Source organism: Stenella coeruleoalba (assembly GCF_951394435.1).
Source record: "Stenella coeruleoalba genome assembly, chromosome: 8".
Taxonomy (NCBI): Eukaryota; Metazoa; Chordata; class Mammalia; order Artiodactyla; family Delphinidae; genus Stenella; species Stenella coeruleoalba.
The window spans coordinates 38,237,699-38,253,295 of NC_137154.1; the positions used below are offsets into that span (position 1 = coordinate 38,237,699).

The 15,597-nt window shown below is 49.6% G+C and overlaps 1 protein-coding gene across 6 annotated transcripts in view; it reads left to right on the top strand.

Annotated features, from left to right (window-relative positions):
- Nucleotides 1-3,134, top strand: part of USH1C (USH1 protein network component harmonin) — a gene marked incomplete at its 3' end in the record, with an annotated part of 52,435 nt that extends 49,301 nt beyond the window's left edge. For 3 of the 6 annotated variants that reach the window (XM_079928074.1, XM_079928076.1, XM_079928075.1), the window contains 2 exons: nt 252-307; nt 2,687-3,134. In XM_079928074.1, coding sequence (XP_079784200.1) covers nt 252-307; nt 2,687-2,699 — 69 coding nt within the window. Of the gene's footprint in view, nt 1-251; nt 312-1,418; nt 1,456-2,686 lie in introns of those variants that run through there. The other 3 variants (XM_079928072.1, XM_079928077.1, XM_079928073.1) reach the window with 2 other exon arrangements.
- Nucleotides 3,135-15,597: the final 12,463 nt, after the last annotated feature.

A 15,597-nucleotide genomic window follows, 5' to 3' on the forward strand; every position in this document is an offset into this window, starting at 1 on the left:
AACCCTGGCTTCTATGGTTCTGAAACCTCAGAGTCTGGAAGCTTCCCCAGACCATGGGATTGCACAGTGAGGTCCTTCCCCACCAGGAGGACCTCCAGCCCCACATGGGCCCACCCCCCACCCCCAATGGGAAGAAGGCCCCAGCCGGCTGATCCTGGGCCATGGTGCCCAGGCATGGGAATGGAGTGTCAGGGGCGGACATGCCACTGACCGCTGGGCATGCCTCAGAGTCACATGGCTTCTCCCCACAGGACTGGATCGACCTTGTCGTTGCCGTCTGTCCCCCCAAGGAGTATGACGATGAGCTGTAAGTGTGTGCAGGTGCCTGGCCCCCTACCTCCTCTCCCTCCTCCTCCTCCGGGATCTTGGCCACTTTCCCCCAGCCCAGCCCCAGTCCTCATCCAGCCTAACGGAATGGCGCAAGCACACGAAGTCTCGTAGTAATTGATCCTGGAAAGCTCCCAGGCGAGAGCAAGCCTAGAACTAAGTCACTGTCCTCAAGCATTGCCAGAGCCGCCTCCAAGTCGGTCTTGTCCGGATGCTTCTTTCCATGTGGAAGACTGAAGCCCAGAGAGATTCAAGGTCTCAGGCCAAGTAAACAGTGAAGTTGGGACAAAGCCTCAGATTTCTGATTCCCCACTCAGAACTTCATCTCCTGCCCCATCACCAGCTAGTTTAAAGACTTCTGTGTCTTTTGCTCTCTGGAGGGTCTTCCTGCTACATAGCTGCTTTCCTTCATGCAGCCAGGACCATAGGCTTTGGTCCCATCCTGCAGGCTTTCCTTGGCCCAGTCTCTGTCTTTCTCTGCAATTCCCTGTATGGTCTGTCTCTCCCTGTCTGTTTCATTCCTGTCTCTGTATCTGTGTGGGTCTCTCTATCTCATTCTCTCTCTCTCTCTCTCTCTCTCTGTCTGTCCTTCCCCTCCCTCCTGCTCCCCCTTCCTTCCTGTCAATCTCTCTCCCATCCATCCCTCTCCCCTGCATCCTTCTTCCCTTCATCTCTCTCCCTCTTCTCTTACCTCTCCTTTTCTTGCCTCTCTCCACCCCTGGCTCTGAGTCCCTGCTTCTCCATCTTTGCCACCTGCATCCATTTTCTCTCTCTCTGTCTTTCCGTCTCTGCCCCTGTCTCTCTCTGTGCCTCTGTGTGTGCCTCTTACTGTCTACCACCCTCACTTCATCACATCACCTCCCCACCCCTGTGCTTGCCTGTCATGACGGTGCCTACCCACTCCCCCTCCCAGCAGAGGCTGAGTCCTGTGTACATCTTAGAGAAATCAAGGTCTTGTAGCAACTAATTCTGGAACCCAGGGCCTAGGCAGGACCTGAGGCAGGAGCCAAGTGAAGGGAGAGGGCCGGTGGAGCTCTGCCTGGAATAACCAAGCCCTGTTTTGTGTTTCCTGCTCCGCTCTGCGTATGTAGCTCTTCTCTTCCCTCCTCTGCAGCCGAAAGCCCCTAGCCGGTCTGAAAGCTCCTTGGAGACAATGCTCCCATGCTTAGACACGGGTTCCTCCTGCAGCTGGAGCCTGGCAACCCCCGTGATGAATAGGCAGGCGGGCTGCAGGGCCCCGTCTGTCCACGCTGCACGTCGTGGCTGTCTGCTGCCCACGCTGTCGGCAGGTTCTTGGGACTGGTGTCTGGGGATTCGCCATCCCTGAAGTACCACCTGGGCCTGCTGTTGGTGGCGCTGGAATTCTTTTGGACTCAAAGGCCCTCCCGCTCAGGGAAGCCAAGCAGAGCTCAGTGTGCGGCATACTTGGGACCTGGGTGTCCTGACTCAGCACAGCCCTTGGGATCTGCCCTGGGTCCCACATAGCACCCCAATGAGCAGGATAGAGCAGTGAGCTCCATTCTCGGTTGGCACAGGCGGTGCCTCAAACCAGGCACGATGGGCTGGGAGAACCCAAAGGAAGCACAGCCTGGGATGCCCCTTCCCCGTCAGCCCCACCCTCTGGGACCTCCACAAAGCCGCCATGCTTGGCCAGAGCCAGGGTAATGAAGAGGCAATTAAAGCTGGTCCAAAGAACCAGGGTTGGCCTATCAGAGTTGTCCATGACCTGTTGTGACCTGCTGTGGCTGAGCCCTACTCAGACCAAACTGTCCTCTGTGCCTTCTCTCTCCCTTGACTCTGGACTCTGTCTGTGGGACACAGTGGAGCCCAGCTTTGGGATGTATTTCCTGCCCTGTGACAGGGCTGTGCCCATGGACAGAGCTGGTAGGTGACCGTGAAACTGGGGTTTGGTGTGGCCTAAAGCCCAGAGCTGGCAGCATCGGGGGCAGACCCAAGCCTGGACTTGTTGACTTTTCTGTTGCAAGTTTCTCAAAATATTAGGGCCTCATGCTCCCAGGACGGTTGGCCTCAACTGTGGCCGTGGCTTCTGGGATGGCCTCAGTGGCCCTTTGTTTTCTGTCACTTGTCATCTGCTCTGTGAGGGACCTCAGTGCCTTTGCCTCTGGTCCCCTCCTACCTCATCCCAGGTGTCCCTTCTGCGCCCTCCCTGGCCTCCTGTGTGCCGTGGCTATGGCTGGGGTGTAGCTGCTTGGGGCCTGCACCAAGAGGGGATCCAGAGGTCGGCAAGGCCTTGTGCCTCCAAGGGGCAGGGTGTGCCCCCTTTCGTCAGCCTTGCCCTCGGCGCAAGGTGCGCACCCACAAGACCTGCACCCTCCTGCTTTGTTCCGCTTCTCCACAGGACCTTCTTCTGAAGTTCAGAGGAGAAACCAAACCCACCCGGAGAAGCCAGTGAGCTAGGGACCCACCCTCCTGGACACCATGCCTGGAGCCAGCTGAGCCACCGCAGCCTGCAGGCACCCTGGAAACCCACCAGCACCCAGGGATTGCAGACTCCCTCTGGCCCTGAAGTAGGGCTGCATAGGAACACTTCGGGCCACCCCTCTGAAGGCCAGCATGGAGGGAGGGAGCAGCTAGCCGTTCTGAAGAGGCCCCTGCGATCTAGACTCTCCTGTCATTCCTCTGGCTTTGTGAATCTGGGAGCCTTCTCCCTTGAACTCTGCTAGGACCTGACTCTTGGGTCTATCCCTCTCCATCCCTCTCCTCTCTCTCCTGCTCTCATTGCTGCTAAGATTGATGCCACAATCTTACTCTGAACTCATTAATAAAATAAACAGACTTCTTTTCCAGCTTATGGGAGTGAGTGTGGATTCGGGCAGCAGATTCAAGGCTGCCAAATTCAAAATCGTGAAGTTTTGGCCCCTATTCAAGAGTGAGAAACAGATCCCAGTGCTGGGATCTGGGACTGACATGAAGGACGTGATCAAACAGCCAGGGGCTGCCTTGGAGCAGCGGGCTAGGGCAGCAGGAGACAGGCTGGGCTATTCAGTGTCTTCTCAGCAGAAGGACATGAAGCAAAAAATGAAGTCCATGTGGCAGGGACTTTACTCAGTTTCAGAAAGTGCAGCTGACAGCTGGAGCCCCAGAGGGTCACCTCAGGGTGTGAGGTGCCCCAGTTTCTCTCACAGCACGGTTACAGCTATTTTTCCTGAGGTCACCAAGATAGGATGTAAGCAAGGGAGCTGCAGGAGGTCCACTCCATCCATGAAATTACATCCAGAAAAACCTCATGGAAGGAGGCAAGGGCTTGAGGCAGGAGAGTGTAACTCCAAGGGGCTGGCAGGGAGTAAGTCAAAGCCCTCCTGGTTACAGGGCCCAGGGATGCTCTCAGGCTGGCTCCAAGGAAGAGAGTGGGGTCTGTCGGTATAGGTATCTCATGGGGATCCAAGATGAGGAGATGGGGTTCCCAGGCCTCCTGAGAAGTGGAAGTGGAAGGTGACTCTGATTTAAGGTGTCTCAGAGGAGCAGCTCTCTCTGTTTAGGCTTCCTATCTCTGCCAGCAGCATCCTCAGAGCTCACCTTAAACATAGCCATCACAATCTTCTACCTAATTCTAAATGACCTTTCAGCTGTAGCTCCACCACCATTTCCCAATTCCAGAGGCAGAATCTGATTGGACCAACTCACCTGAGTGGGTGGTCCTGGGGGAAGGGGCCAATCCCAGGTCCAGTCAGCTGTGGCTGGGGGGTGGGGACACATCCCACCAGACATGGCTGCTGAGGCAACAGGGACTGTGGGCAGCAAGTATGATCAATGAGAGGGGCAGAGAGAGTAAGAAGGGGAGAGGGAGAAACTGCTGGACTTTCTGATCTCAGTAGAGACAAAGCCACAATGACCTCCTAATAGCTGGCTCGCAGCCGTGCTGAGGAAGTCTGTGTTTTCTCGTCTGGCTCCTAACCAGCTCTGGAGACAATTCCAAAGTGAAGGTCAAAGGAGGGGTCTCACATTTGCTGACACCTCCTATGTGCCAGCCCTGGGCTGGACCCTGCCATCTCAAACTGCAGTGACTGGGATTGGTCCATGGCCCCTGCAAGGAGCCCGGTGATAACAGCCAACACTTAGATAGCATCGGCTATACACCAGGTACTGTTCTATGCTAAGCTCACCTACTTCCCTCAATAACTCTACAAGGTAGGGACTGCTCTTATCACCAACCCCATTTTATGAAGAGAAGACTGAGGTAGAAGGAGGTGAAGGGACTTTCACTAGGTCACACAGTAAGGAAGTAGTGGAGCTGGTATTCAAAACCCAGGTGCTCCGGCTCAGGAGCCGGTACCCTCCTCCACTCTATGCTGTATGGGGCAGGGCAACCCTCACTGGAATGTCTCCGTTTTTAGGCTGTTGGCAGGACAGTTCTTCCCACAATTGAACAACTAACGTCCTGCTGTTCAGTAATGGTTACCTCTCCATGTGACCTACTAATACTGCTGCTGAGGCCTTCGACTCATTGATGCCTGGAATCTCACCGTTTGAAATTCATCTCCAGCTATTCTTAGTTATTGGCACCTCAGAGTCAATGAGTTTATCAGTGCTTGTCAAGACTTGATGAGTGGGACAAAAAAGAGGGCTTTGAGCTCCTGGTTAGAGAAAAGCCAGGAAAGTGTGCTACTGGGCGGGGCAGGAAGAGGGAATAAAGAGAGGCTGGGGACATGGGTGACATAAGTCCTGCCATTAGGTCACCTAGGGCTGGCAGGATGCAGGGACTACTATGGGCTTCAGCCTCCTTTTCTATGAGGTCTGACTCTCTCTCACTATCATCAAGGAAACCAATTCTCATGTTGAACCCAAAGTACCCAGCAGACATTGGCATTAACCATTTAAGTGGAAAGGTCCAGAGAATGTGAATAGAGGTGGAGCCTACAGCAGTACCTGGCCTTCTGTGAGGGCCGTGAGGGGCACTGCTGGGCCAGAGTCCACCTGGGGGATTGGGCCAGACATGGGAATCCACCTCAGGCTAAGACTGAGTACTCAGGACTAAAAACCCATCCAGGCCGAGGACGGCCCACACACCATCCATTGCCTTCCACACACATGGCAGACATCACTCCTTCAATCCCAGCACTCTCTCTAACCAGCCAACCAGGCAGCCATTAGAACTGATGAAGTCTGGCTCACAAGAAGAACCCTATTTGCCACCTTGGATTCCAACCCGTTATTGGAAATTCAGGAAAACTGAGGCCAAACAGGAAGTGACTTGTCCAGAGTCCCCCTAAGTTGGTGGCAGAGTTGCTATTTCTACTGCACTACACAGTGGTGGGGAAAAAAACCAAAAACAAACAAAAAAAAACAACAACGAAAAAGGCTGGGAATTCAAGGATGCCCCTTGACTCTGAACTTTTAGCATTTTATCCATCTCATTGAAGTTGTTTCCCAGAGCCAATCCCTGGGGTTGAGCCTGCTTTGAGCCTCTCACCTCTACATCTGGAAGTTGGAGTGAAAGGGCTGAGTTTACAGCCTCTGTGCTTCCAGGACACCCTCTTTGGGCTTGTGCAGGGCTGGGAAGCTGGTTTTCATCCGATTCCAGCCTAATTCCCAAGCCTAAGTTTTGGAGAAGTATCTTTCCAGAGCTGAAAGCCCTTTTCTCCTCCTGTCCTTTCAGTGACCCTTCCCAGCTCCCTGGGGCCTGGGCTGGCCATGCCTCTGTGAGAACTGGAGGGGCAGACGCAGCCCCTGGGAAAAGCAGGTGGGGCTGGCACAGGGAAAGGGCAGAGAGCTGAGGCCTGCTGCTACTGCTGGCCTCCTGAGGCTTGGGGTTTGCAGCCCAGGAGGCCGCCCACTGGCCTTAATAAGGTAAGAGTGCTATTAACTGCTAGGTGTTTACTACATGCCAAACACTGTGCTGAGCCCTAAACATGCAGTGACAATTATTATAAGACATTAGTAAGAGGTGGATAATGATGCTATTTCACTAAGGAAACTGAGGCACTAAGACTTAAGTGACACTCCTGAGGTTAAGTAGATAGTTAGTGGCAGAGACAAGATGTAGACTCAGGCGGGGTGGCTCCGGGAGTCCACGTCACTAACCACTGCGCTTTACTGTTTCGAGGAAATGAGAGGGAAATGATGCATAGAACATGATTTCAGGAGCACCAGGAAAAACTCCAGCCATAAAATAATTCCTCTCTGCTTCTGTTATCTCTGCATCCTGTGTGCTTCACACTGCATAGTGAACCAACAAAAGCCTGAGTCAGGTCATATAACTGCTCTGCTTAACACCCTCCAACGCCTCCCTTGCTGGCCTTGGGACAAAGTCCAAACTCCCCAGCCTGGCGTTCAAATCCCATACCACCTGGGCCCTGACAACTTCTCCAGGCCAGTCTCTTGCCCATCGCTTCTTTCACGTCCGCCACATTGAACTTGTTGGTTTCCTGAGCTTACTGCACTCCATCCCTTCCCTGTGTCTTTGCACATGTTCACTCTACCCCATCCTCCTCATGTCCATGTGAACTTCTATGCATCCTTTAAGGCCCAGGTCAACTGTCAAAGGGGAGCAATGGGCCTAGCATGGAACCAGAGCTCAGTCAGTGTGAGTTCCTGCTCCCTCCTGAGATGGACCTTTTGGGTTGTAAGTGACAGAAACCCAATTCAAGATGACCACTTAAGTGGAAAATCCAGGGGTATTTGATGTCAGGTCTGGCTGGATCCAGGTGTTAAAACAATGACATCAGGAATCTGTTCTGGCCATCTGTGATTGTCAGGGGGAGAGAGAGAGAGATTTTAAGGAATTGGCTCACATGATCATGGGGCTTAGTAGGTCCAAAATCTGCAGGGCAGGCCAGCAGCCTGGAGACCTAGTGAAGAGTCAATGTTGCAGCTTGAGTCTGAAGTTAATCTGTCCCCCTCTTTCTCAGGGGACATTAGTCTTTTCTTTACTATGGCCTTCAACTGACTGAATGAGGCCCACCCACATTATGGAGGATAATCTTCTTTACTCAAAGTCTACTAAATTAAAGGTTAATTTCATCTAAAAAATACCTTCACAGCAGCATCCAGATGTGTTTGACCAAATATCGGGGTACTACGGCCAAGCCAAGTTGACATAAAATTACCCATCACACCATCACTTGTCTCTACCCTCCTCCGGTTGGCTTCATTCTTAGATGGACTCTTCCATGTAATGCCAAGATGGTCTCCAGTATTCAAAATATATTCTACCAGGTAGTGCTACCCCAGTGGAAAAAAAGCACACCTCTATCCTAGTAGTTCCTGCTAAATCCCAAGGATTTACTCTCATGAGCTTGTCTTGGGGGTAAGGCCTTCCCTGATTGGCCAGGCCTGAGTCACATGTCCACCCATATAGCCCCATCAGCACCCCATGGATTGAGTAAAGGGAAAAGGTGGGTTCCAAAAGGAAAACTGGAGTGCTGTCACAGAGGAAGGGGAATAGATCTGAGCAGGTACAAAGCAGTGTCCACTAAGGACCTTGGTCCCCCAAAGCTCCCTTCCTTCCTCTTTTCCTTCTGGTCTCCCTTTTCCTTTGCTTGTGATCTACTCTGGGAGGAACCTGAGGCTCAGGAGGCCAGGGGATAACTCCCTCAGTGTGCGGAACCCTCACCAACTCCAGCTGCCAGGGCTGGCTACTTGGTCACCACTTGGGGACAAGAAATGGGGAAATGAAAGTTCTGTTATGACCACAGAACTCTCAGGCTGAGATACAGGGGTTCCAACAGTCACTCCCGAATGTCCCAAGAAGTGAGAACTGAAATCTCACTTCTTCTGGGCACGTTATTTAATCTCTACCTCCATTTCTCCAACTATAAAAGGGTTATATAAACAGTACCTACTTCACAGAATTGTGAGAATAAAAAGGAATAGAGATAAAGTGCTTAGAAATAGTTCTTGGATCTCAAATTAATATTAATTTTTTTAAAGTCTAGGACAGGGCTTTCCTGGGGGCGCAGTGGTTAGGAGTCCGCCTGCCAGTGCAGGGGACATGGGTTCAAGCCCTGGTCCAGGAAGATCCCACATACCGTGGAGCAACTAAGCCCATGTGCCACAACTACTGAGCCTGCGCTCTAGAGCCCATGAGCCACAACTACTGAGACCACGTGCCACAACTACTGAGGCTGTGAGCCACAACTAGTGAAGCCCGTGTGCCTAGAGCCCGTGCTCCACAGCAAGAGAAGCCACCACAATGAGAAGCCCACGCACCACAACGAAGAGTAGCCCCCGCTCACCGCAACTAGAGAAAGCCCGTGCGCAGCAATGAAGACCCAATGCAACCAAAAATAAATAAATAAATAAATTTACATCAAAAAAAAAAGTCTAGGACAGATAGAAGGAGGCGCTTGGGACGCATTTCAGGATGGGGCTTTCCAAAGGTGGGCTCTGAGGTAGAGGCGTTCCTCAGCCTGCCTCTGTGCTCCCACACTCACAACTATGGTAGCTGGGGGGAACCATCTCCCCTCTTCACAGGTTCAGTGCAGAAAGTCCTCCGTGCACCTTCTCTTACTAAGGAAGCTGCACCTGCTCCCCCAGCAGGCCACCAGCTGAGTGTGCATGTGTGTGTGTGTGTGTGTGTGTGTGTGTGTGTGTATGTGCACGCACATGTGTACAGGTTGGGTGTTTAATATTCATCTTTATTAATTTTATACTGAATTTGTGCAGGAGGTATTTTAGATCAGAGACAGATTTCCTATCAATTATCTTACAGGAGATGATGAGGGAGTCAGCCCCTCCTTTCCCCCTCTTCCCTTTGCCCCAGATCTTACCCTTGAGATGATGAGAGGAAAACAAGATGGAAAAATCTCCTACATGAGCAATAGGACAATCTAAGGCCAGGGATGGAAAATAATGGGTTTTCTCCATTTATATATAGGAGGGAGATAACCATTTCCCTCCCCTCTAGAAAGGGGAATTTAGAAAAAAAAAAAAAAAAAAGACTTTGCTTCTTTGAGAAGGGATGGAAAGGATTCTCACTCTAAACTTCTGGAATGTACACACCTAGGGAACTAGGGCTCTAGTCTCCCTGGCACCTTAGGCGCTTAACCTGGGGAACTGGCCCTGGCTATAACCTTCTGGTCCTCTGGGGGAGATAAGAGAAGTTTTAATATACTTTTTCTAAGTTGTGGTAAAATACACATAACATACAATTTACTGTCTTAATCATTTTAAGTGCACAGTTCAGTGATATTCAGTACATTCACGTTATTATAAACCATCACCATCTCCAAAACTCTTTTTATCTTGCAGAACTGAAACACTGTACCCATTAAATTTAAAATAACTCCCCATTTCCTCCTCTCCCCTCAGCCCCTGGCAACCACCATTCTACTTTCTGTCTCTATGAATGTGACTACTCTACCTATCTCAAATAAGTGGAATCACGTAGTATTTGTCTTTTCGTGACTGGTTTATTTCACTTAGTATAATTTCCTCAAGGTTCATTCACGTTGTACCATGTGATTTTAAGGCTGAATAATGTCCCACTGTATGCAAATACCACCTTTTGCTTATCCATTCATCTCTTGGTATACACTTGTGTTGCTTCCCTTTAGCTATTGTGAGTAATGCTGCTCTGAACGTGGGTGTACAAATATCTCTTCCAGACTCTGCTCTCAATGGTTTTGAGCATATACCCGCAAGTGAAATTGCTGGATATGTTTTGTTATCCTTTTGGGTAAGACCAAGTATCTAGATAAATGGCCGCAGATCTAATTCTCATGATATATGAAGGGCAAAACAGTCCTAGGGAAAGTGAAAGCAAAAATTTCCTCTTTATACCTTATACATTTCCAAGTCTCAGGATGCTAGGGCATTTTGCTTTTTTACAGGAGCACTGAGAAATCTAAGGAAGTTTTATTTTCCCCACAGTCCACATGCTGGTCACAGGTGGGCAGAAAACGGAGGTTCTCAGCGAGCGTCACAGGCAAGCAATGGAGACAGCCACCTTAGAGGAAACAGAGCGTCTCCCTCTCTGCCTATGTGCTTCACAGCTGGCCACTCTGGCCACAGACTCTTCATTGGTCTAGGGCAATCGTAAGACCAGTGAGTCAGCTCAGGCTCTCCTCTTCAGGCTCCATTACTCACTTGACAGAGACCATGGGCAAAATTCTGGTTGATGTGGCTCTAAACCTTCAGCACAGTTCAACAGATGCCCACCCGACAGCCACCTCAGGCCTGCAGTTCCTAACTCAGGGCCCACGAATAGATTTAGGGAAGGTTTACGAACCTCAGAATTTTAATCTCCTTTTGGAGAAGTGGTCCAAAGCTTTTATCAGATTTTCAAAAGTATCTCTGATCCCAAAGAGGTTAAATCCGCTCTATAAAAGGGTGATGATTAAAACAAAAATCAAAAACCTTAATAGTGAGGTGCTGGGAACTCCTAGAAGATTAAACAGTAAACTCCTTCGGTGCAGGCCCTGCATTCACCACTGGATGTCTGGCACTCAGTAAGGTGCTGATCACATGATATGTGCTCAATAGAGTTATGCCAACAAGTGAATGAAACAGACAAAGAAAGTGCACCTCCATGATACGATGTAAGTCAATGAGAAAGCTGAATCAATTTATAGACATCAATTTTCCACTTAGTTGAGCAAGTTCACAGCTGTTATGTCCATGGGGAAATATTATCACTGATTGACGTGTTCGTTCATTCATCTACTTACTCATTCGTTTAACAAATATTGAGATCTGAGCACCTACTCTGTGCCAGAACCAAAGCTACATAGGACTCAGTCTCAGCCCCAAGTGGGGCAGGTAGACCCGCAAATGAGTCATCACAATCCTGGGTGGCAAGCGCAGTGACAAGGACTGTACAAACTGCTGGGAGACCAAAGGGAGGGACCTTTAAGTGGCCCATCTCGTGAGATGGTCAGGGAAGGTTTCACACAAGGAAGTGACATTTGAGCCCAGGGCTGAAAGCTGAGAAGCAAGCAGTCAGTGGGTCAGGGAGCCTGGTTTTAGCTTCCATTGGCTGGTGCTGGGCACGCCTAACAGGTGCTTCCTAAATGTGGGCTGTCAAATGAACAGTGGGGCAGAATCTAGCTGGAAATTCCAGAGTACTAGTAATCAGGCCTCCCGTTGTCCTCCATGACTCCCCTCTGTGACTCCCCTCAGAGAACCTCATCCCAGCAAGACTCATTTGTCCCCTCACTGCATCTGGAAAGTCTGATCCCAGCTTCCCCACCTTTACACACACTGATATCCCTCCCCACCCGGACAGTCTCCTCCTTCTTCCCCTATACAAGCTGGGCCACCTCTCAAGGCCACCTTTGCCCTAAAGCTTCAAGAAGGCTAACTCTCTAAGCCCAGTCACCTTTTTAAAAAAAATAAATGTATGTTTATCTTGTTTTCCCAACCAGGTTGTAAGCCCCTGAGGGAAGGGACAATCTGTTATTCCTAATCAGGAGACAATGCGGTAGAGAGCAATGGTTTCCAAACTCTACATGCATCAGAACACCCAGAGGACTTGTTAAAATAGATTTCTCAACTCCATCCCCAGAGTTTCAGATTCTGTAAGTCTGGGGTGGGCCAGAGAATCTGCATTTCTAACAAATTCCTAAGTGATGCTATTGGTCCAGGGGTCTCACTTTGAGAACCACTGGTATGGGAAGCACACCAGTTCCAGACGCAGCTGAACCTGGGTTTCATTTTAGACTATGTAACTCACTGGCTTGTGAGTTACGGCAAGTCCCTCAACCTCTCCAGGCTTTAGTTTCCTAAGGACACAATAATACTCAGTTTTGCAGGGTTACGGGGGAGCCCAGCCTACACCCAGTGGATACCCAATAAACGTCTGTAATCAATTGGCTAATTGCCTCAAATACAGATCGGATCACCCATTGACTGAGCCAAGTTATTTCTCCCACGTAGGGGAGCAAGCAAACCTCAACACCCTCCCCCCCCACCCCCTACCCCCCCCCCCACCCGCAACCCTCTCCCACCAGGGGGCTGGATCAGCAAAGGAATTTGATTTGATTCTCCAGCTCCAATGAAAAAGGTGATGCTTCTCTCCAAACCACCTGGCTCACGCTTCCTAACAAAACTTCTCCTCATGGTGGGGGGGCGGGGGGAAGGGTGGGGGGAAGGGATAGACAGGGAGTTTGGGATTGGCATGTACACACTGCTATATTTAAAATGGGTAACCAAAAATAAATAAATACATACACACATACATACGTACATGAATACATAAATAAAATGGATAACCAACAAGGACCTACTGTATAGCACAGGGAACTCTGCTCAATATTATGTAACAACCTAAATGGGAAAAGAATTTTAAAAAGAACAGATACATGTATATGTATAACTGAATCACTTTGCTGTACACCTGAAACTAACACAACATTTTTAATCAACTATACTCCAATATAAAATTAAAAGTAAGTAAATAAATACACGGGGGGAAAAAAAACTTCTCCAGGATCTGTCCTTTGCTCAAGCCCCAGAGCACCCACATCATTAAATGACTGTCTTCTCAAGGGCACATTGGCTATTCAGAAAGCTTAAAATTAAATATATTCACCAATTTGAATTTTTAATGTCCTATTTTTAGCTAAAAATAGATTTTGACTCTGTACAGGGCATGAGGGGGGAGCCCTTCGGCAATGTTTCCTTCGAGCAGGTAAACATTAGGTAGTGGCTGTGGGCCTGTCTCAACACCTCTGTCTCTCTCACCCCCAACTCCTTCCCTCCCTCCCTTTCAGGTCTCTGCTTGCCTGAGTGAAGAGGTCATCCTTTGCCCAAGCACCAGAGAGAAGGGTCTTCTTCCCTCCTCCCCAACAGAATCACAACGGCAGGACTTCCCTGGTGGCACAGTGGTTAAAGAATCTGTCTGCCAGTGCAGGGGACATGGGTTCGAGCCCTGGTCCAGGAAGATCCCACATGCCACGGAGCAACTAAGCCTGTGCGCCTAGAGCCCATGCTCCACAACGAGAGAAGCCACCGCAATGAGAAGCCCACGCATCGCTACGAAGAGTAGCCTCTGCTCGCCCCAACTAGAGAAAGCCTGCGCACAGCAACGAAGACCCTACACAGCCAAATTAATTACTTAATTAAATTAAACAAAAAAAAGAATCACAGTGGCAGGCACGCCCACACTTACCTCCATCTATACACCAAGTTTTCACCAGTGCACCAAGAAATAGGCTGTGTATTTACATACAGGTCCACACACAAGCGGCCAAGTATAAATAAGGACGGTGGTCTTGCTCTGCAGACACCATGTCCAAACAAGTTCCCATTACCTCCTCACACCTCCTTCCAACTGGAAAGCTCCCACGCCCCTTTTGGTCTTCCTCATTTATTCCACCCTTACCCCAGCCCACCCCTGTTTCTCAGCAGGATGTTCCAACCTGAGCTCTGCTACCTACTTTGCTGGGGGTCCTTGGGCCAGTGACTTTCCCTCTCTGCCTTATGCTCACCTGTGTAATGATGATTCTATCATCTGCTTTAAAGGGCGATGATGATCAAGCTAGATAATGCTATAAGGGGCTTGGCACTTTGTCCTTGCCCACTTAAGTTTTAGGTAGGAACTCAATCAATTATTAAAAATCAGTAAGCGTTGCAGCATTATTTATAATAGGCAAGACATGGAAAACAACCTAAGTGTCCATCGATGCATGAATGGATAAAGAAAATGGATAATGGAATATTAGCCGTAAAAAGAAGGAATCCTGCCCTCCGCAACAAAATGGATGAATCTTGTGGACATTATGCTAAGTTAAATACGTCAGAGAAAGACAGATACTGTATGACTTCACTTATGTGTGGAATCTAAAAAAGCTGAACTCACAGAAACAGAGCAGATTGGTGGTTACCAGAGATGGAGGGTGGGGATGCGGGATAGGGAAAATGGATGAAGGTGGTCAAAAGGTACAAACCTCCACTTATAAGATACGTAAGTTCTGGGGATGTAATGTACAGCATGGCGACTGTACATGTGAACAATACTGAACTGTGTATTTTAAAGTGGCTAAGAGAGTAGATCTTAAAAATTCTCATCACAAGAAAAAATATTATAACTATGTAAGGAGATGGATGTTAACTAAACACAAGGATAATCATATACATATATTTAATCACTATGTCATACATCTTAAATTTATACAATGTTCTATGTCAATTACATTTAATAAAACTAGCAGGGGGAGGATCAGTGTCTTGATCAGTGTCTTATCTTTGGATAAGAAGCCCTCAGCTGATTTGAGAATTGAAAAGCTTGATATGAGGTCTATTGTTTGCCAGGCTTTCCCACACATCTGATCCAGGATCACAGAGGCTGACTTGCCCAAGGTCACATGGCTGGTCGGGGTAGAGCTGGGACCTGAACTTCCCGAGCATAGAGTTGGGTCCAGGAGCCTCTCCTCAGGCGACAGGAGCTCAGGTCCCTCTGGGGTTGGGGGAGGGAAGAAGCTGAAGGGAAGACAGGTGGTCCAGCTGCACTCCCCCCTCCTCCCTTGCCTGGCCTCAGCTCCCGCTCTGGAAGGGCCCTCCAGGCCCAGAGAGCCGAGGCCGTGCTGCACCTGCCAGAGGCACCTGTCAGGGGCCAGGCTGTGCCAGAAAGAGGCATCAGATTGAGCCCAGATGGCGATCCTGCTGCAGTGTGGCCTCGGGTGGGGAGAGGGGCAGGCCAGCGCACCTTATGGGATCCCCATGCAGCTCACATGCAATCATTCCCCTCCATCCCTAATGGAAGTTTTCTCCAAAGCAAATCACTGCCAGGTCATTTGTGAGCCTACTTCACCCACAGGTGAGGCCCCACTCAGCAGGACCCCCTCACACTCAGGTCTTCCTATCTGGCTCCCCAGTTAATGCCAGTGACTGACGCCATGACTGGGTATTTCCTTTGGCTTCTAACACAGAGAAGAGGCATAATGCACAGATGTGCAGGTTTCCCCAAAAGTCTGTTCTTTGGGGCCTGCACTCCCTCCTCAGGAGATGAAGACTGAGAAGCGGTAAAATCCTCAGTACCTTCAGCATCCCTTTAAGGAGTGACTAACGGTGCAGGCTTTGAAGCAGGGCCTGACTGGGTTTGAGTCCTTTCTCTACTGATTCCCAGCTGTGTGATCTTGGGAAAAGAGCTTAACTCCTCTGAGCCTCAGTTTTCTCTGATATTAGTAACTACTAGGCCGTTCCTCTGAGGTTTAAAACAGGCAAAGTGTGAGGCATACACTAAGAACTGAACAAATGTTGGTAAAACAAAAGAGAGAAAATCTTATTCTCTCTCCCAATAATCTCTCCAGGAAGAAAGCAGGTTTGAGGTCAGTCAGCAGCTCGGGAAGGGAAACAAGGCGTGCTTGAGAA